The 21,917-nt window shown below is 36.3% G+C and overlaps 2 protein-coding genes across 7 annotated transcripts; both read left to right on the plus strand.

Moving 5' to 3' along the window:
* LOC18766066 (serine/threonine-protein kinase TIO) lies at window positions 7,593–17,340 on the plus strand. Of its 6 annotated transcripts, none has more exons than XM_020560981.1 (22): window positions 7,593–8,146; window positions 8,239–8,313; window positions 8,397–8,489; window positions 8,639–8,713; window positions 8,832–8,924; window positions 9,484–9,547; window positions 9,655–9,739; window positions 10,157–10,229; window positions 10,312–10,380; window positions 10,478–10,558; window positions 10,754–10,856; window positions 10,933–11,073; window positions 11,360–11,498; window positions 12,182–12,353; window positions 12,651–12,749; window positions 12,830–13,366; window positions 13,568–14,728; window positions 14,960–15,196; window positions 15,723–15,866; window positions 15,970–16,050; window positions 16,291–16,479; window positions 16,590–17,340. In XM_020560981.1, the coding sequence occupies exons 1-22, from the start codon at window positions 8,057–8,059 to the stop codon at window positions 16,833–16,835; spliced, it is 4,047 nt and encodes a 1,348-aa protein (XP_020416570.1). In that variant the 5' UTR covers window positions 7,593–8,056; the 3' UTR covers window positions 16,836–17,340. The 6 variants fall into 6 exon arrangements, with proteins under 6 accessions (XP_020416570.1, XP_020416571.1, XP_020416572.1 ...); XM_020560982.1 differs by having other exon boundaries at window positions 10,945–11,073; XM_020560983.1 differs by lacking the exons at window positions 7,593–8,146; window positions 8,239–8,313; window positions 8,397–8,489; window positions 8,639–8,713; window positions 8,832–8,924 and having other exon boundaries at window positions 10,179–10,229.
* On the plus strand, window positions 18,103–19,137 carry LOC18766070 (CASP-like protein 1C1). Its single transcript, XM_007198826.2, has 3 exons — window positions 18,103–18,322; window positions 18,444–18,546; window positions 18,675–19,137. The coding sequence occupies exons 1-3, from the start codon at window positions 18,168–18,170 to the stop codon at window positions 18,906–18,908; spliced, it is 492 nt and encodes a 163-aa protein (XP_007198888.1). The 5' UTR covers window positions 18,103–18,167; the 3' UTR covers window positions 18,909–19,137.

Genomic DNA, 21,917 nt, shown 5'->3' on the forward strand with positions numbered 1-21,917 from the left:
TTGTTTTGTTTTGTATAACTCTAGAGTTGAACGTGAGGGATTTATTAGATTGTAGATTGATCATTGACACAAATCGATCTTCAATGACACAAAATCTTCTTCTTTTTTTTTCTCGAAAACTGCACTGGACAATAGAAACTGCATTGCAGAAAACGGAAACTGCAATGCAGGAAACCGAACGTGCAATGCAGAAAATAGAAACATGAATAAACCTATTTTACATTCTAGGTGGTCTTCAATTTGATTCCCCCTCCCCAACATGTCTTGAATAAATAAAAAAAATTGTTTTGTTTTGTTTAACTCTAGAGCTGAGCATTTTTGCCCAGACTCAGTATTGCAGTTTCCATTTTTGTATTGCAGTTTCTGTTTTTGCATTGCAGTTTTCTTTTATACATCGCAGTTTTCGTTTGGTACTTTCATCTTGGTTTATACTTTGAGGAATACCTTCTATGTCGATTATCAGTTTTTTTGTTCTTTCGAAATATTTAATTTCTGTCATTTATAATTTACATGAGTTATCCAAATATTGAAAATTTTAATTCCTGTCATTTACAAAATTCGACATACATAAATCCAGACACTGAAATCTTCAATTGCCAGAAATTGAAATGACGGAAATCTAAATTCTATCATTTTAGAATTCTATGTAATTTGCAATTCCTTCATCCAAACGGAGCATTAAAGTTTACATCTTGACTGCTTCCAGAGGAAGAGAATATGTCTTCATTTTTTCTACCTGCCCTTTCCTTCCGCCTCTTCGCAGGACGGGAAGTTTCACTTTGTCGCTTCACACTGATGGACGAGTTTCTTGCTTCCACTTCAGAAATTACGACTTCCTTTGTAAGCCAATGGAAACTTCTTTCAAATTAGATATTACATAAATTGATTTTTCCTTGAGAGGACATTTGGATAGGTTTACATAAACAGTCAACACAGACAAACCCAAGTATGATGCGGTTTAACCCATCCACCACCTACATTACCAGTATGTACATTGCCCCATACGAGTAGAATGCGAAATGTAGAAAAGCACTGAAGTGTTTCTCCTTAGAAGTGAAGTTTGAGGTCTGAACAAATCCTCAACATTACAATGACCCCTCTTGGCGATACCAAAGCTAAGTTTATCAGAAGGAACACCCTGATCAAAACCAAATTGGAGAGCAAATCTATTTGGGTAATATGGCTCTAGCCAAAGTTTGTTATCAACTCTTATAGGGAGTTTTGATGTACACATACAAACTAATATCTCAAACCTGTCATCTGACAGTTTTTAATTATCCATAAAGGTAAGGCCATCCTGCTCATCAAAAGCGCTGGGACGATATCGCATGGATATGTCACTTCTAAAAATAACTCTAGCCTTTGAAATGTCCATATCGTTAGCAGCAATACCAGCATACCTAGTTAAATGAGGATAACTAGCTGGAAATTCAATATCATTATGCCATCTATACAAACAGGGAAAATACTCACCCATCCACCCACTGATGTAATGAACCGGAAAACAAGCTAAAAAAGTACCAGGACCTCTCGAACAAGTGACAATTTCCCTAAGGCCATGATATATATAGCCAACACAGTAGGTGCAACAGAAACTTTTACTCCTCGAGCCATCAAACTAGCCATGTAAAAAGTTTCTAGCCTCATCCAAGAACCTCTTGAAGGTAGAGCAAATCTATTAAGAAAGAATGCTAAGAAGGCAGTTAATTTTCATTTTGTTGATATCTCTAGATTTAATTTTTGAGCCATCATATTTTCTCTTGCTTTTAAGATGTTTCCTTCACCAAAAGTTCCATAAATTATTTTCCCTCTGAAAAAATGTGCAACCCACTAGTCCCAGAGTACACATTTTTTCATCATAAAGTGAGCATAGTTGAGAATAAATTAAAAGAAGTTTCCAAATGGTCGACATATACATTACTTCACGCTGGAAATCCCGATTTAGAGGTATAAACTCCTCATAAGGAACTCCTAAAATAGGTAAACCCCCAATAATCTTCAGGTCATACAACGATATTCCCATTTCGCCATTTTCTTGGTTCAAAGTGTTGGTCAAAGGCCCCCACAACTCTAGAAAGGCTTTCCAAACATTTAGCGAATACATATAAGGATAGCGGGAAACGGCTACAACACCATACATTTCAACACGAAATAATACCTCTTTAAAGTCTCGTAAAATGGCCTCAGTCCACTCTAGGATGCCAAGACGAAACTCTGCCAAACCACGAATGCTTAGCTCGAGTCCCCAATCTGTTTTGTTTTTTTAGCATTTTACATAAAATAGGAGGAAAATTATTTTTATGGCCAACTTCAATGTCACCATCAGCATTATTGTTGACCTCCATCAAAGTGCAGGCTTCAAACTTTGGACCGTGAACTCGACAAACTTTAAGAATTCCATCATCAGGAATAAACTTGCAATAACATAGTTTACATTCTCAGTGGTAAACCAAGTGACTCTATCCTCAGGAGATACATCAATTTGAACTGAGTTCAAAGACATAGACCTATCATATTCTTGACCAATTGGAAGCCCTTTCTTATCAAGCACTCGTTGGACGTATAATTGACCATTTGCATCCATACCTGAAAATTTTGCAATACGTGTTAGTCCAAGGTTATAAATTTTTATCAAGACTCGTATGCGTAAAGGAAGTTACATAAACGATGCTTGAGGGGGCATTTGTTAAAAAAAAAAAATATTTATTCATTGACATCAAGTTAAATTCTGGCCCAAGTTTAAAGAAGTTGGGCTCATAGCTAAAATGGTATTGTGAACTTATTGCTAAATTGGTTTAGGCCCAAAATGAATTAATATTAATATATTAAAAGCACTAACAGAATATGCTTCATGTACGTGACTTTGGAGTGTGGAGTTGAGGGGCTGACTGAAATTGTGAAGTTACTCCCACATACAGTACCCACACAGTACATGAGTCCATAACTGACTATACTCCTTTCAGTTTCTCTGGGTCTATAAAAAGGGACCATTAGGAAGGAAAAAGGGGAGAAAACAAAAGGCAAAAACGCATAGGAGAGAAAACATAAAAGGGCTACACAAAAGAAAAAAAAACCAAAACTGCTGCAGAAACTAGCAAAGAAGATACGAAGTTCTGTCACAATACCATTGAGAAGGTATAAACTAATTCATTTGCGTATCCTTTTCTATACAACTAACTTGCAAGCAAAAAAAATTTGTGTGAGACCATTGTACAGAAGCCTGAAATTCCTCCGTTTTGATATCAAGAAATGTCTGATATCAAGAGAGGTCTCAGCAATGGAACATGTAAACAAATCCTCTCAAATTGGCAGTAATCGTGCTATTTACACAAAGAGCTCCCGCAAGGGCCTCTCTGTTCTGAATATACAGATGGGCTTCCACAAGAACCCCACTATACTGAGTGCTATAAACACCTTGCGAGTGTCCATAGGCACGATGTGGTAGTCAGAGAAGACCTTGCGAGTGTTCTTGAGTACCAAAAACAGAAAATGGCATGTTATATCCTAACCCACCTTCAACATAGCGAAAATCCGGATATGCAAATTGGAGAAAGAAGAGATGGCAAAATATGCTGCAAATCGAGAAAATCAACAACTCTGTTTTAGTCTCACCCATATGCATAAACAAAAGAAAATGTGAAAGCAGATCTTAAAAGATATGCAGATACTGCTAATTGCTAGAAAGTTTATAAAAGCTGATGACTAACATCCACGTGTTGTGCTCCAAAAGTTGTCAACAAAGAAAAATCCCAAGCCAAACAGCTCTCACAAGTTACTAAGACAACACTCCTCTGCAGTAATTTGCAAATATCATAAAAGGTTCTCATTTTGTTGCTGGCAAGACATGAGGCGAATAGGACAAAACAAAGTCATCATCTCAATTGGCGGTATCATAGCCCTCCCAAAAGATCTCAGTCTGCAAATGAAAATATGCAATCAAATAGTGCACCAAAGCATCAGGTCGTTGCTACAAAATTCAAATAAGAAGAAAAAATCATCAAGAGACCAGAAGGGAGTAGAGAATTCAAAATTGTCTTTGGACCCAAAGATACAGCTAAACCTTCAAGGAAATTATGAAAATAAAATCACATACAAAAAGAAAAAGCAGATATCCCAAAAGAGAAAAGAGTTTATTTTCCTCGACACCAAAAAAAAGGTGCACGACAAACAGCCTCCGTCCAGAATCGCCAGGCCGCAAATTATTACTTCAAGCAAAAAGCAAAAGGAAAATATGGCTCGTCAATTTCAGGCCAAGAAGCCTCCATCTCCTGCCGTGCCCAAGATGGAAGAAGAAAGCAACCAAAAAAAAAAGGGGGTTTGGAAGACCAGGAAGAAACCAGCAAAAGCAAGGAAGAAAAGCCAAACAAAGACAAAGAGAAGAAAAAGTAGCTCTGTACTTTGACAAACAAACGCTGCCTCTTTAAGTTCCCATACTTTCAATTAATAGTTTAATCGGTCATATAGTCTAACTCTGACATAAAGGAGCAAAGGAAAGACTAACCTTGTTTTGACTTCTCTTTGGTTTTGGCGTCTCAAACTCAAAGCTCTTTATCAATTGTGGCTTATGGGTAACTAAAGATATATGGTTTGGTCCAGTTTGAATTAATTTGAACTACTCTAGATAGACATGGGAGTGACTTAGTTTGAATTGATCTCTACTATTCCAAATAGATATCGGTTTTGGTTTCAATTGGCAGCTGACTCTCAAAGCCTTTTTGACGAGGACTCTTGACTTATGGGCCAACTAATGGAAATGTCAAGGCCTGAAAATAAATTGATGGGTTGACAAAACAAATTACCAATAACTATCAAAAGCCCAAAATATTTGATGGGTGGTCCAAATAAATTATGTGGTTAATGGATTATTTATTTAAATCCTCAAAACCATATGTGAGTAAATTAATGGGTTCATTAAAATGCATGTTAATTTTCTTTGGACATTGACGATAAAAAATGGTACAAAACCATTCCAAATTTTCTCTTCGGTCATCTACCTGTGCAAATTTCAATGAGATCAAATTCAAATTTCTCAAACACAAGTGGTCATTCATTCCTTGAAAGTCCAGTCAAATTCTACGAGGAACTACGTCCGGTTTGATTCCGCCAAGAATACGTAGGCAATTTGAAAATTCAATCTAGATACAAATGCAAGTCCAAATAGAATCCTTGGTTTACCTTAACCAAATTCGCCCCAAACACTTTTCCAACTATAAAATCAAATTGAATCCATGGTCCAAGCACATTCATCCAAATTCCATAAAATATTTCTCACACCATAAAATTCTTTCAAGGGGTCATCCACTTTTTGAAAGCCCTTGTTAAAAATATAACCAAAAAAGGCTTGATCCCCGAAATGAGGTATGTAGGTAGTCTAGGGTTCCCTGGATGCAGCCATAACATCAAATCAAATTCCATTATTTATTTCATTTTTCATATTAAACTTTTATTTGTAAATAAGAGTGAGATATGTTGGGTGAATTTTTTAATTGCTTTATTCCATTTTTTATCTAACAGCTGAGTTACTAGGGATGGCAAAAATCCTCGTGGGGGCAAGTCCCCGTCGGGTCCCCAACCTTAACAAGGGTAGATTTCTGGGCGAAATGGGTATCGGATACGGGGATCCTCGAACTTGAAAAATCCCCAATGGCTATGGGGAGGGGATGGTATTGGCGTCCTCATCCCCAAACCCAACTCGAAAATATATATATGTTTATATTTAAATAAATATATATAATTATAATATTTATGTTTAATCCCAAGTTAACTTCTCTCTCCTAATTCTTCCTAATCTTCTCTGGACTTTCATATTGATGTGATTTTGAATAGTTGAGTTGAACTTTATAGTTAATTTGGATGTGTCGAATGATAATTTAATATAAAACTTAATGTTAAAATGTATGATAAATATTTTTTATGCAAAAAAATAAAAAATAAAAATTCGGGGATTTGGGGCGGGTATGGGGGATAGTCCCTCGACAAAGACAGGGACGGGGATTCCTCGAAACCTATTAAACGGGGATGGGTTCGAGGACAGGGGACAGGGATGGTATTGTCATATCCAGCCCCTACCCGACCTGTTGCCATCCCTATGGGTTACCCTTATACTGACCCGATCAGATGTAGTGCCCTGGGTGTCAATAAATGGCCTCCTAGCCAAACCCTGACAGGACAGAATGTGAATCAGTGATCGGGCATTCGAACATCGACTCGACCATTGTGGTGCCGTGTATGACTAGAGGCGCATTGATGATAAACATGCATGATCAGACCCCTGTCAAGTCAGTCACTCCATCCGTCTGATAAACAGCCTTATGATGGAAAAAGATTAGTTAATGTACTTCCCATCCAAGGCTAAGTGTTGCCTTACCATTTGATCCCCGATGAGCAACCTGGTGATGAAAAGGGATCAATTAATGTGCCTCCCATCCAAAGCCAAGTGTCGCTTTGCCACCTAATCCCTGTCAGACAGTATGGTGATCAGAACAAGTCATTTAATGTAATCCAGTCCCACCATGGGGAAGGGAGATAAATATCTCCTCCTTAAATATATGTCTCTCCTTCTCCCCTCTATAAATACCCTTCACCTATATCAGGACAAAGGTAATAAATATTCTCACATGGCAAACCCTATATCCATTTCTCCACCTCTAAACTACCTCGGACTTAGCCATCGGAGGGGGTTCAACTGGGATAAACCCCAGTTTGCTCCTATTCTGATAACTGTTTGAAGTGTGCAGGTAATCTCAAGAGGTACCTCTACCACGAGATTGAGTATAAACCTTAATCTTAATCCAGATTCAAGCCATTTACTCTACGAGAAGGATGCATGATTTACACTCTCATATTCATATAAATACACCTAAGTCCTGAACATCTCCAAGGGAGTATGTAGAGACTCGGAATCTAGACAATTTTGTAAACAGTACATGCCATAATGATACAAAATACCATCCCCAGCATATATTTATATTGAATATATTTTCTTCTTTTTTTTTTTTTATAGACATATTGAATATATTTTGAGTATTGCTAAACGAACCCTAAAATTAACTAAGTACACCCTACTACCAAATTATTTATTAAATTACTAATTAACTCTAATATAAAATGACCAAAAAAAATATATTGAATTGTGAAACAAATAAAATTTTAATAAGTACACCTTACTCCTCGTATTGCTTGGTGCTCACGAATAACGAAGCCAGTACTAGTTTAGAATTGGTATTACGAAATTAAAGATTTTGATGAAACCCAAAATATAAAAAGATGGCACAAATTCATATAAAAAGAGAAACCTGGTTTAGGATTGGTTAGAGTGTTGTACTAGGGCTATTTTTTGTAGTTAAATAGGGTGTATTTAGTTAATTTTACATTTTGATTAAAATAGTATGGTTAACTTAGATTATAGAGTATACTCAGTTAATTTTAGAGTTCGTTTAGCAACACCTTATATTTTTTATGATGTACTTATTAGGTTAGGTTAAAAGTGACATGGGAGAGAACTGAAATTGATTAGGATTTGAATTGTTAGAAACAGAATCCCTAAAATTGAGGATATAATTATTCAACGTTTAAGTCAAAAAATAGCATTATGGATATGCTATAAATTAGGAACTGTTATTATGAAGAGAAAAAAATGTAACAGTCGTTCACAAAACTTGAATGTGCATGTGGTATCGATTGTAATTTAGTGCGTGATACTATTATCTTAAACGACATCCTATTTTAAATTTGAGTTTTCGTTGGAAGTAAAAAAAAAAAAAAAAGAGTTTATGTCTAGAATATATTAGTTTTATGAGTTTATGTCTAAAAAAATGTAACTAAATTGGCTGAAAATTTGGTTTAGGTAAGTTCTATTAGGGTGAAAATAAAGTGGGCGGGAAAAATCCAAAAAACCCAACCTCTCTCTCAGTTCCACTCTCTCAGTACCAATTTTCAAAACTCTCTTCGCTCGCCCTCTCTCTAATCTCTGTTTCGGGTTCAGATTTTAGATTAAATGTTATGGTTGTTGAAACCTAGATTTGCATCAATTTTTTACTAAACCTAGATTTAAAGGATGGGTGTGGAGGGCTACCATGTGATTGAGCTTGTAGGCGAAGGTTCATTTGGGAAGGTATACAAGGGAAGGCGCAAGTATACTGGGCAGGTAGGAAACCCTTTTGCACATCTAATTTTTCCTTCTCTATTTTTCTTCCTTTTCGTTTATGCGGCGATTCATTATTTTGATTACTGCTTCAGACAGTTGCAATGAAATTCATTATGAAACATGGGAAAACCGACAAAGATATTCACAATTTAAGACAAGAAATTGAGGTAATGGACTCATTTATCATCTATGATTGATATTTCTCGGAGGGTTTTCAGTTGTCTGATATTCACTGTTCCTAAATGTGCAGATCCTAAGAAAGTTGAAGCATGAGAATATAATTGAAATGCTTGATTCCTTTGAAAGCCCACAAGAGTTTTGTGTTGTCACAGAATTTGCACAAGTACGGATCCCTTTTTTCTTCACTATGACTGCATTAATTTATCTATACTATCTTGTTATTTTGGAAACTCTAGCACATGCACAGGGATATCATCGAATTCCTTGATATTTCAAGACACATTAAATATCAACGAATTCCTTGATATGCAGGGTGAATTATTTGAAATTGTTGAGGATGATAAGTGCCTTCATGAAGAACAAGTTCAAGCAATTGCAAAGCAGTTGGTAAAATCTTTATCATGAATTTGGGTTCCATCTCAATTCTTTATCATGTTTGACTGTTTAGTCTTTCACGTTGTGAATGACAAATATAGTAAGCTTTCTTTGTTATTGAATTTCACAGGTCAGAGCATTGCATTATTTGCATTCCAACCGTATCATCCATCGTGACATGAAACCACAAAACATTCTCATTGGTGCTGGCTCTATTGTTAAGGTTAATTCTACTGATAATCTCAATATGTTAAATTTATGAACAATTGAAGCAAATTAATTCATTTTCTTAAGTAATCTTATCGTTGTTGCTTTTTTGTCCACTCTTTATACTTTATACAAGTGGTGTGCTGTTTAGAAGAGATAGCTAAGGTGGTTTAAAATAAACTTCATCTATGTTTAAGACATGTATAATGGTTTGCCTGTTTAGAACTTTCAGTTTACCCACTTTATGAAAAATATAGGTTTGCTTTTGCCTTATGATCATTAGTTCAATGTGGTTGATATTTGGCGTAACTTCTCAAAGTTGAGTACTCATGTCTTTCTCATGTCCATCGTATGAACTATGGAACTATGTAAATTACTTTTGTAGTGGAAAATGACTATTGTACTATTTTCTATATAGTAATTTATTATGTTATCATTTATGTTGTTAAGTTCTCATGGTGAGATATCTAAGTAGTTCCTTGTGTTCCTAGTAGAGCTTATACAAGCATTCTTATGTAAGTGCATAAGTGCATATTTGGTATCAGATAACTTTTAAATCATCTTGTTTGTCACAGCTCTGTGATTTTGGGTTTGCACGTGCAATGTCCACAAATACTGTTGTTTTGCGATCCATTAAAGGTTAGCTTACAATTCTAGATTACCTTTTAGGAAACTCCCTGAAGATTCTGGAGGAATTATGGTACTTTGATTGCCCATTCAGTGAAGTTTTCATTAATGTTCATTAGGTACTCCTCTGTACATGGCACCTGAACTAGTACGGGAACAACCCTACAATCACACCGCAGATTTATGGTCTCTTGGAGTAATCTTGTATGTTGCATCCCTACTTTTATCTTTCAAAGAAAAATATTTCTTTGAGTTTCTATTCCACTGTTCTACTTCTGGTTTGTTAGATTTTGACTCTTGTTATAATATATTTCTGTACCTTCAATAACTTAGTTCAAGAGGATTTCTAATTTAATCTATTCATTCATGTTATGTGCTTTCTTTCCTTATTTCATTTTTAGTCTGGCTGACGTGTAAGATTTCATAAGGGATCTCTTTGCAATTTTCCATATATCATAATCAAAATATAAATAGTTTTGATTGCAAATTCCGCAGCCTATTTGGGTTTGCTCCTTTTTCTCCCTTATTTTTTAATTTTCTTTTTATTTTGGTCGCATATTTTTTTCTTTTCTATTTCCCCATATTTGTTATATTTTGTTTTTGGGGTGTACTCAACAACAGATATGAATTATTTGTTGGCCAGCCTCCTTTCTATACAAATTCTATATATGCACTCATCAGGCACATTGTTAAGGTACATTTAATCAAATTTTTGTATGAGTTTTGTTAGGTATGTCAGTGAAGGCATAATCTAATGCTACTTTGAAATGTTTCAGGATCCGGTTAAATACCCTGACAACATGAGTCCAAGTTTTAAAAGCTTTCTGAAGGGATTGCTCAATAAGGTTGTAATTTGAAATGCATGGCTTTTCAGTTGAAAATTTTCAATGTCTATCTCTGCCAACTTCCATTATTAACTGGTGTTTTTATTCTTGAGAGCAGGTACCTCAAAATCGATTGACTTGGCCAGCTCTTCTTGAACACCCATTTGTTAAAGAGACGTCTCATGAACTGGAGGCTAGGGTAGTGATATCTCAATGCATCTACATGTTCCATGTTTGCTTTTATAAAGTTTAAAATAGTAAAAACCTTATATATTGTTTCTCAGTGTTTTAATATAACATGACTTCAAGACAATGCCAGTTCTTTGTCTTGTATTCACAGAGACATCTGTCTAGATATCTAGTTCTAACTGTGCAATTATTAAACCTTTTCCAGGAAATGCATTCTGCAACTGCTGCAGAAAGAGGATGTGTTTCTGCATGGAGGCGTGAAGGAAACACAGTTCAAACATCAGTTGGTTTGGCTGTTTCTTCTTCTGGTAGTTACTTTTTTCCTTACTAATTATTTCTTTTTCTTTCGTCTGTTTTTAATTACTTACCATGTCATACGTAAAGTCAACTCTACAGCTTCTTCAGAGAACAGTGGAATAAGTTTTCAGAATGATGCTCAATCAGACATTTATGACTGCACGACAGTCAATTATTCCCCAAATGAGTTCCCAGGATTTGCAAATCTTAAGGAAGTTAAACAGTCAGGTATATGAAGCTTCCATAACGAGGAAGATCGTCTGATTCTATTTTGAAAAGGAAGTGGAAACCTTTTGATGTAGCTACAAAATTGACATTCCTGACCCTCTCTTGATTGTCTGTGTGTTTGCATATGTCAAGATTAAGAATTTGATTAAATTAATTTTGTATATCATGCTTGAGGCCCTGGATCTGTGTTCATTAATGGAAAAGCATAAGCATTGCAGTTATTGCTTCATAAGTTTATACATGATGTTGCTATTATGAGGTGAGCTTAAGTAATGTTTTGCTTCAGGTTGCCAAATTTTGGACAGATTGGAAAATAACTCTGGTACAGTCAAAGGTGCACAAGTAATTGGTCAAGACAATGAAGCATTAGCACAGGTTTTGCTACCACTAAAAAGATGTTCCCAAGGATCCCTAGATTCTTCCTGGTAAAGCTGAATTGCACTCTTCTATTAAATACGATGAAAATTTTTGTTTCTTATTCTCCTATCAAGTTATGTTGGAACCATGCTCTACACACTCAGTGCAGAATGCTTTGACTGCTTCTGTAAATGATGATAGCTTAAAAGCTCTTTTATTTGTTTTAAATGGTCCATAACATGTTTTATTCTTATTTTTAAATTAACAGATCTCCTAGTAGCTAGTCAAATGATGGCAAGAAAACAAGTGTAAAATATTCTTATGTGTACTGTACCAACAAGAACTACGGCAAATTAGTGTATATATAGGCATATCAATTCTACATAGTACTGCTCCATTAGGGATTGTTTTTTTTATAGAAGTGAAACAATTGTATTAAAACGAAGAACTAAACACAGAGTGGGATAAGGCATCCACAGCCAAACAAGACAAGAAAAAAAAAAAAAGGAACAAGAAAACAAAAAACTAAACCGAAACAGAGAGAGGAGGAAGCAGCACAGGAGCGAGAAGCACACTCTCGCTTCACAGCTGCTACCAAGTTCAACATAATAATAGAATATTAGGACTGTTATATACAGCTCTTGGAATTTTTTTTGGTCAATGCTGGTTCTTTATTTTTTGGACAATGATATGACCAGATACCTACCAAATTTTTATCTGAAAGACTTGATTGTTTGTCATATTTATACAGGGATGAAGATATTCTTAATTCTAACCAGTCTTTGAGAATCCTTTCAAATTTAGTTGCAGCTGGTGCCATCCATTCCAGTGCGCTGCTTGATGAAATTATACATGAACTTCTTGTTTACACTGGCATCATTGTGAGCATGAAAACTTCTGAAGTAAATGAGTTAAAAGAAAAGGTATTAGAAATTTCTTACTTCTAATCTTTGTCTGCACATCCCAATGGCCTTATGCTTGAAATTGGTTTTTCCATTGGCTGTTAATAAATTACTGTGCTTTTTGCAGACTTCGAATTGTACCTTTGTCTGGCTTATCTGTTATAATCCTTGCATCTGCACACTGCACCTCTCAATATCCATTAACATTTTGAAAAAAAAGGATTCTAGGCTATTATGCCCTCCATCCCCTGCCATGTCTACTTTAACTTCTGAAATGTGTTTTCTATATCTTTTGCAACTTTTAATTTACTTTTGCAGAGCTTCTCAATAATTAAATTTTTGGTAGACAATGCCGGAATTGGCACTGGAGACTCATATTTCAGGCACTGGGTTGCTTTAACTGATATTTTTTCGCAGGTATGGTTCTTTTTAATATGGTACATATTGCTTTATGGATACAATTCAAAGGTCCTGTTCTCATCTTGTTGGATGTGTAGGTTGTTGGTTGCAGTGAAGATGCGTCTGGAAGAGTACTGTATGCGTCAATTGCTTGCATTACTGTAGTGTTAACAAGACTCACTCAGGGCCTTAAAGCATGTTCTTCAACTTCAGCTCCTGAGGCGGTTTCTGATCTTAATGGAACGTTGAAACGTATTTTGGATCGCGCTAAAACATGTGGTCTAGTGGATCAACTTTGTCTCTGCTTAGTTACTGCAGGGTCAAGTCTTATTTCTGGTTCTTCAAATATGCTGTGTGCAGCTTGTGAAGCATGTAGGGCTATTTGGTTGCTGATAGATGCATCCGAAAATATTTGTACAAAAAGAAATGCCTATTCATTTCCCTTAAGCACTTTGCGCAGTCCTTCACTCCAATTTGACATTAGGGATCAAGATCAAATTTCATTAATTGGGACAGAATCCACAAAACTTGTTGCTGCAGTGACTAGAGCATTCCTTAGATCAGAAGCAGTACAGGTTGCTATCCGTTATTGTCTTCATCAACGACTTGAAGCTTCACTGTATGCTAGCATTCAGGTGTTTCTCTCATCCTAACCATGTGAAGAAAATTTCTTTGCCCATGTAAACAGCCATTTATGTGTAGTCTTTCAAAATTGTAAATAATGAGATGTCAATTGTCTTGGAAAATTTTACCATCAGTTTTCAATTACCATTTGTGCCTGCATCTAGCTTTCATAATTTGACGTAAAGGACTGCAATTTTTCTTCCATGTTTCAGCTGTTGTTGAGGTGCTGCTTGCATAATGGAACTGTTCCCGGTATGCTCTGTGGCCTGCCTAGTTCCCTACCTGTAACTACTGTTGTCAGTGGTGGGGGTGATGGAACCATTATTTCAGAGATATTCTCTTTGTTGTCTTTGTGCATGTCATCTCAAAATAAAGATCCACAAGCAATGGAGACAACCAACTTCAAGTGCAAATTAACCAATCCCACTACCTTCATTCTGCATTCATGCCTCATCCTTGCAACAATTGCACAATGTTTGAAGGCAACTGGTAGACATTCTGCATTATTTATGTTGACAACCTCCCCAAAGAAGCAGCTTTCTCGACTTTCTGTCCTTGCTCATCATTTTTCTTCTGATGAGACCACAAACACTTCCTTTCAAACTCATACTGCATCAGCCATGCTGGCACTGGCTTCCATATTGTCGCTTGAATCTGGAGCTTCTGTTGGCTCATCTGTCTCCAGGGTAGCAGTGCCTTTGATTCCTCGAAGTACCACACTATGTGAATACCTCAAACTTTCATCAGGCAATGGAATTGAATTGGGTCCTAATGACACCAATGGTGCTCTCTCATACTGGCATGGTCTTCGGGATGGATGTGTTGGCTTGCTGGAGTCCAGACTGAGGTGGGGAGGACCCGTATCCATAAAACAGCTGTGTGCAAGCAATATCCCTCTGCTTCTAGTCAGCTTGTTAACCAAAAACCAACAAAATGTGTCTCCACAAGAAGTTGACAGCACAAATGATCAAGTTGGGCTTTCCCCTATAGGAGTTGTGTCGACAATATCGTCAATATGTCACTGCCTCTCAGGTGGAGCCTTAACTTTTCGTCAGGTTCTGCTCAGAAGTGATCACATCAAGAATATCTCTGACTTGATATCTGATATGCATCTCAAGCTTGTAAAGTCCTGGGTTGGGCCTGGTGGAGGGAAGGATGGTGTGAGAGATATAATAAATACAGTAATTGATCTCTTGGCATTTCCTTTTGTGACCGTACAGAATGCTCCAGGATTTCCATCAGCCACTGCTTCAGTGAACAGCGGGGCCCTTCTCAACATGGGTTCACCAGGTGTGAGAGTTGGCATGGAAGACAAAGACATGGTGAAAGTAATTGAGGAAGACCTGGGAAAGTATATTAAAAACCTTTTGGAGGTTAGGTCTTCTTTCCTTTGTTTTCCTCTTTGTGGCCCCAGGGGCGGGGTTTGTTTAGATTCTTTTTCCAGGATGGTGTCATGAGATACTTGACATTATCGTTTGGAGGATACACAGCATATAGCTCATTATTTATTAGATATGCAGATTGAGTTAATTTGCTGAATCTTGATACCATCATGTACTCAGGTGCTTATATGTTTCTCATTCAATTGCTTCTGAAGTTTTCAGGTAAGAGTGCCAGGCATCATTCTTCGATGTTTAGAGCATCTGGAGTTAAAGGATACAGGAAGGCCTGTGGCCTTTCTTGCTAAAATGATTGGTCACCAATCATTGGCACTTCAACTTGTGCGTAAAGAAGGCTTGTTGGAGCCTACTAGAATGAGAAGATTACTCGATTGTTCAAGCCCAAGAGAGGTGGTGCTGGATGTTCTGATGATTGTTTCTGATTTAGCTCGCAAGGATGAGGTCAGATTTGGTTTTGATTGAATAATTGCTGCTGCATGTAACATCCTGGGTCAACATATGTTCTCTTTTCCTTTTTTCTATAAAGTTTCCAAGCTATGGAAGGAACATCGTATTGTTTAGGGGAATCCTTGTCTTCTAGGTAATACCAAACAATATTGACGTCAGATCTTGTTGGATCCTTGTCTTCCAGATATTTCCCCTTAATTCCTCAAATATTTAAGCACAATAGTCAGATGTCAGTGGTCTTTTTTTTCTCGTCTATGTGGTATTGCATCCTCAGTAATTTAATTTTTTATTAATACCATTTTAATTTCTCTCAAATTTTACGAGATATTTTGGGGACCTGTATTGTGATTAGACATCTCCGAACCCAATTTCATGTACTTTTTGTGAATGGATATCTAATATTCACTTGATTTTGTTTTGTCCCGTATTTCAGAGTCTGATAAACAAACCATTAAATGGAAGAAGAGTAATGCATAAAACAGTTTTTGTTTTCTTATTATGTCTTACTTTTGGGGTTTAGGGATTCTACGGATGTATTAATGGAGCTTCTGTACTGGAGTTCTTCAAGGAATTTCTTACCCATGAAGATCCCAATGTGCGGTCAAAGGCTTGCAGTGCTCTGGGGAATATGTGCCGGCACAGCTCCTACTTTTATAGTGCCCTAGTAAGTAGTGAACAATATATTGTTTTAAGGTTCTGTCAATCTGTACATATGTAGGAGGTTGGATTCCTATTTTGGTATTTTACAACAGAATATGATGATATAGGCAAGGCATCAAATTATTGGCCTCCTTCTTGATCGATGCTCTGATCCAGACAAACGGACACGAAAATTTGCTTGCTTTGCTGTAAGTTCTCTTGCCATGCTATATTGCTTTCAGCTGTCTGTTGCAAGCCTATTCTTTTTCACCATGCTATTAAGAAAATGTGTCGACCTTAATTGTTTAACTCGGTTTCTTCCACAATAAAAAAAATTATGTAACTTTGGTTCTTGGGCTGAAAACATTTGTAGTGTCAGTCCCAAAGAAATATAAACAAACATATGCGGCCTTGCAGATATGCAGCTACTTATCTCTCTCTCTTTGCAGATTGGGAATGCTGCCTACCATAGTGACATGTTATATGATGAGCTACGAAGATCTATACCCCATCTTGCCAAATTTCTGGTTTCAACTGAAGAAGACAAGACTAAAGCAAATGCTGCAGCTGCACTAAGCAATCTTGTCCGCAACTCCGACAAACTTTGTGAAGATATTGTATCAAAAGGAGCCATGCAGGTTTGTGGTCTTGCGCCTTTCTGTTTTAGATAATTAAAGTATCCATGATTTTGGAAATTGAATCACTTTGCAATGGAATTTCACTTGTGAGCTGTTTATATACGTTGCAGTCTTTACTGAAGTTGGTGGCGGACTGTTCAGTGGTAGCACTGAACCCAGGTAGGAAAGATTCGGTAAATGAGTCACCTTTAAAAATAGCTCTCCTTTCATTGGCAAAGATGTGTTCGCATCCGCCCTGCAGACAATTCCTCCGTTCATCAGAGTTGTTCTCAGTGATTGGACGGCTTCAGCAATCTCCAGAATCAAGAATTGCCAATTACGCCACTGACATTATCTCCAAAATTGCTGATTCCTGATCCTGAACCACCAAAGCAAAGTTATTAGTTACCTTCAAAGATACAACTCCCATAAGCTTCGTTACCACTAATCAGCTGTGGCCATCGCAGGCAAGAAGGTTTGCAGATTATGGGTTATGATGCTAAATTACCAGCACCTGTCGTCATCATTATCATTCAAGAATATTGAAGTGGATTCTGTTTAAATGTCTACGGCACTGTTCATATTGAACCCCTTGACTTGAGGGTTAGGAGCTGGAACAAACATTAAAATATAGGAAAATGCTTTTGATTGAGAGAGAAACTCATGCAACGACGTTATAAGTTTTTTTCGTTATTTCTGAGAGCCACTGAGTGAGTCAGTAACTGAGCTTTGATTCAAATCCACTTGTCCACAACTCTTTCAAGTGGTCCCTAGTCTTTCAACTTCTCCTCTCTTATGTGATCTCTTCGAATTTTCTCCTCCCTGCTCTCATCTTGTTCATAGTTTATGGGTTTTATTGCTCATTCATACCACTCTTTCGGACATGTCTTTCTTTTCTACATCAAACTTACAGGAATCAATGACTCAGACAAACAAGTGGGGTGGGACGAGTTAAAATATTAGCTTCATAAATTGAAAAATTATATTTAATGGCATGCGGTCAAAATTTAGCGGAATTTGGAGGAATTTGACAAAAAAATAAAATGTCCTCAAATTGCTCTAAATTGAAAACTACAATGCTAAAATTGAAAATTCGAAGATCAAAGTGGTGAAACCAACTACAAGGACCAACAGTATACATTTTTTGACTTGAATTTTTGTATTAATATTTACATAGATGGACCTAGCTAGAAACTTTTTATTTTCTTTCTATACTTTAATCAATTGGAATGTGGGCCTAGAACTTAGACGCTTTAGTTTTGAGTTTCAAATATATCTCAAGGTCTGTATGGTTGAACTCCTAAATCTGCCCAACTTTACAACACAACTCTTTTTCAAATTACCCACATCAAGATAGATTAACCGACATGAGAAAAAGAACTTGTATATTATCCCCAACTAATTACGTTTCACCATGTGATATATAAGTTTTTCTCCATTCATAGACAACAAATTATCACCATTGGCTTACACTTTGAGAAGTCTAATCTTACAGCTTAAGTAGATGAACTTCTACTGGACTGTGGTGGTGACAGTTGAGAATTTCAACTAACAAAAGACAAAGTATGAATCCGTACACCCCCTCATTTTCCTTCCTAACACTCTACCCCACATTGGCTTCCATACAAAGCAGCATCAAGCTCTCTGCATATTTCAAAGCCAAGCTATAGCTATTTCCTTGTGCACCCAAAAATCTCATTGTAGAATCCATGGCCAATACAAAGAGACTCTGCACCCTTGTGTTAAGGCTCATGGCTGTGGCTGCTACCCTTTCGGCCGCCGTTGTCATGGCTACAAGCCATGAGAGATCCAACGTCCTTGGATTATCTTTTGAAGCCAAGTATAACCATACACCAGCCTTCAGGTATAAGTTATTCCTAATTATCTCTTCTTTGTTTTCTTTTCTGGGATTATAGACTTGCATAATTGCACATTTTCTTCAGATATGAATCTATGCCTGTTGCTGATAGCTTTATCTTTTATAGGTACTTTGTAATTGCAAATGCTATCGTAACCGTATACGGGTTTCTGGTTCTTTTTCTTCCTTCTAAGAGTCAGCTATGGAGACTAGTCGTGGCCTTGGATATGGTAAATATGATCTTATATATAACATTTCTTTACAAATGTTTCTGTTTTGGTTTATATGATCTTTTTGGTGAAAGGAGTTGGCAAAGGACTTATAAACTAAGCTGCAGTTAATTTGTTTGAATCATCAGGTGCTCACCATTTTACTCACCTCAGGCATTTCAGCAGCTTTGGCTATTGGCAGTGTGGGCAGGCATGGAAATTCATATGCAGGCTGGCTGCCCATTTGTGGCCAAGTCCCCAAATACTGTGACCAAGTGAAGGGAGCTCTGATTGCAAGCTTTGTTGGCCTCCTAATATATGCTGTGCTGCTTCTTTATGCCATCCACAATGCCCTAGATCCTCTCTTCTTGCATAAAACTTAGGTTCTGATCAAGGGGTCAAGATCTCACTCAATTGTATCCCTTTTCTCAATGAGTTATAGAAGACAGAGAGATAGCAAAATAAGTAGCCTGTACCATTTCTAATTGATCATCATGTGCACACGTCAGGATTGAAATACACATTTTTCATGTGGAACATGTTTTGACTATTGGGCTATAAGTTAACTCATTTACTCATATATTAATCTAGACAGAACAATATCATAATTTCCCTTTGGATTAACTCCATTATACTTTCCGCATTAAAAAAAAATAGGTCCATTGTAGTTTCCTGAACCTTTCAAAATTGAAAGTTTTTAGCAAATTGCAGTTGTAGGTTAGGCTAGTTCGTCAGGATGGTGTGTCTACCGCTTTTATATCCGAATTCGAATCCCCCTCCCATAAATAAGTAATTTAAAACATCTCTTTAAAAAAGCGATGAAGTTTTTAGCAAATAATTCGCTATATTAAAATGAGTAGAGAGAATATAGTTGCATTTTTACAACTTTAGCTCTATGATCTTCGTCATGTTGGGTGTACCTAATCTTTAGGTTTTTCTTAAAGTGACCTCAGAGACAGAGGAAAAGGGGCACAAAAAAATAAAAAAACCCAGGAAGGAACATACATGGGTTGACAAATGCCAAAACCAAACGAAAATAAAAGCGAGTTACATAAGACTAACGGTAAGAGATGGCAAAGCATTTGCCTCACCAACTAATTAAAGGGAGAAACCACTACAACAGAGTCCTTAAACTATCAAAGTTTTATGACAATAAAGGTTGGAAAAACTATCTACCAATTGCCAAATTTTATTGAAAGAATTCCGAGTTCGAATTCTCCCCTTTGATAAAAAAAAAAAGATCTAAATATTACAATTAATTAAAATATGATTGAAGCTGTTGGAAACAACATAATGACGTAACATTCATCGACTTGGATTCGACATGCAATGTTCTAAAGTTAGTAATTTCACTTTTCTTAGTTTTTGAAAGAGCCTCAAAATTCATGCCCAATCTTTTGATAATTAAATATTATTTACATACTAAGCCCAAATCAAAGGTAAAGCCCAAATTAAAAAGGGAGACACAAAAAGTTACATAATGCTTGAACCCTAAATATTTTTTAAATAAAAAATTGTTAATTTTGAACGGCTATCCTATTACCATGTCGTCATCCATAGCAATATTGTCATCCTTGATAGCTTCAATGTCTTACCCCAAACTAAATATGTTCAACAGGCCGGTTTTGGGAATTTGAGAGTCCTATGCGAACTTGGTCCTTACATCATCTTAATACGAAACCAGAAAAACATAATTTATCATGAATTAATTCATGCTATAAACCAATAAAAGTAAACAACACAACTATTGTTCATGGAGACATCAAACAAGGCCTTCACTAACAAATTATGGAATGCTGGACAGTTTGTATTGTCGGTCAACATGACGCATCAGCTTGGGAAAATATACTTGATATAACGATGGCATATGTATCCATTTGTGATATGTCTGTGCCTGCTTGTGTTTTACAGAACAAAAGAGAAGAAAACCAAATGCTTGAAATACTGCAGACTTACATTAAATAGATGTTTCTTTCTTTATTCTTGCATTAGCTAAAAGCTTTCGTTATCTTATAGTAGCTTTAAAACAATTTCCATGAAAATGCTGTCTGCTGAGAAAGATATAAATACCTAATGTCTCTCATCAAGTCCTCAGAAGTTCATTTGGATCTCTTGTATCTTTTTCATGTAGACAATTACATCGCTGAAGTTGGCTTCTCTGCATTAAAAAGAGGGGGAGAGTGGATCACATCTTTACCGTTGCCCTTTCACAAGACAAATTTGGGCTTTGTTATGTTTTTATTCGTGTGGACTTAATTCTCATTTAGCTGCTTTTGCGACGGTGATTAGCTCTTAAAGGTTCATCTCTACTTTTTTTTGAAAGTAATTTTGAAAAGCAATATAAAGCCTGCTTTTAAAAGCTGCTGTCAAAAGGCCACTGCTTTTAAAATAATAGCGATATTTTATTTTTAACAAACACTTTAAAATGCTTAACTTTAAAGTGAAGCAGATTTTTGGCAAAAAAAAGCAATCCCAAATGGGGCCTAAGGTGAAGTTCAAAAGCCAACATGTTATGACCATGTGCTTATATCTCAGTATTGTGAATTCTCTAGAAAATTTCTCCCAAATTTTCATAGAAAGCCCCCTCACTTCTACATTCACATAGATGAGACTACCAAGGATATTCGTGTAGCTAGATATCCCACTCAATATAGAGACTCATTAAGAGTTATAAATAACTCAACCTTAAATCGCTTGAGGATTTCATGCTTCTAAGGTTGGATATGGAACAATACTAGCATGACTCCACTCATATCACTAAATGACTTGTTATTACCCATTGAACCTATTTCTTGGAATTTCCAGTCTATAGGTTGGGTTACCATTACAAGTGACTCAACTTTCCAGGGGTTTTAGTTACATTCCTTTTGAGGTTTTCCAAACATTTTCTCATGCTAGTCATTTCGTTAAAGGATCAATTAAATTCTCATCAGACCCTACATAATCCACTATTACAATGGATAAGAACAATTGGTATTGATCTCTCCCACAAGGGGTGTCAGTAAGTTTTTCAACCAAGTTGCTTTCACTAGCCATTACTAGAGCTATCATCTCTGACTTCATTATAGATTGAGCCATAATAGTATGTTAATTTTATATGGAGGTTAATTATTTTTAACTTAATATCAAATATTTTTTAATTAAATAAATTGACTGAATTGAAGCATTATACTGAATTTGTTAACTATTGCAATTAGGATGACGAAATTGAGAAAATTAAATCGTGGTGACCAAATATGATTTTGTGCCAAACTCCATTAACCAAAAGTGTAATTAATTCATTAAAAAAGAGAAAAGAGAAGAACAAAAACAAAGTCAATGTATTGTGATATAACACTTTGAGATTTGGGTATTTTATGAAAATAAAAGGAAACATGGGGAGAAATTAGAGA

This window comes from Prunus persica, chromosome G3 (genome assembly GCF_000346465.2).
Source record: "Prunus persica cultivar Lovell chromosome G3, Prunus_persica_NCBIv2, whole genome shotgun sequence".
NCBI classification, from domain to species: Eukaryota; Viridiplantae; Streptophyta; class Magnoliopsida; order Rosales; family Rosaceae; genus Prunus; species Prunus persica.

Excerpts from the sequence above, each read along its gene's own strand:
- LOC18766066 (XM_020560981.1), top strand. The coding sequence starts at position 8,057 with ATGGGTGTGGAGGGCTACCATGTGATTGAGCTTGTAGGCGAAGGTTCA. Across the intron at positions 12,354-12,650 it reads TAAATGAGTTAAAAGAAAAG|AGCTTCTCAATAATTAAATT; the intron begins GTATTAGAAATT and ends TTACTTTTGCAG. Across the intron at positions 12,750-12,829 it reads TAACTGATATTTTTTCGCAG|GTTGTTGGTTGCAGTGAAGA; the intron begins GTATGGTTCTTT and ends TTGGATGTGTAG.
- LOC18766070 (XM_007198826.2), top strand. The coding sequence starts at position 18,168 with ATGGCCAATACAAAGAGACTCTGCACCCTTGTGTTAAGGCTCATGGCT. Across the intron at positions 18,323-18,443 it reads AACCATACACCAGCCTTCAG|GTACTTTGTAATTGCAAATG; the intron begins GTATAAGTTATT and ends TATCTTTTATAG. Across the intron at positions 18,547-18,674 it reads TAGTCGTGGCCTTGGATATG|GTGCTCACCATTTTACTCAC; the intron begins GTAAATATGATC and ends TTGAATCATCAG.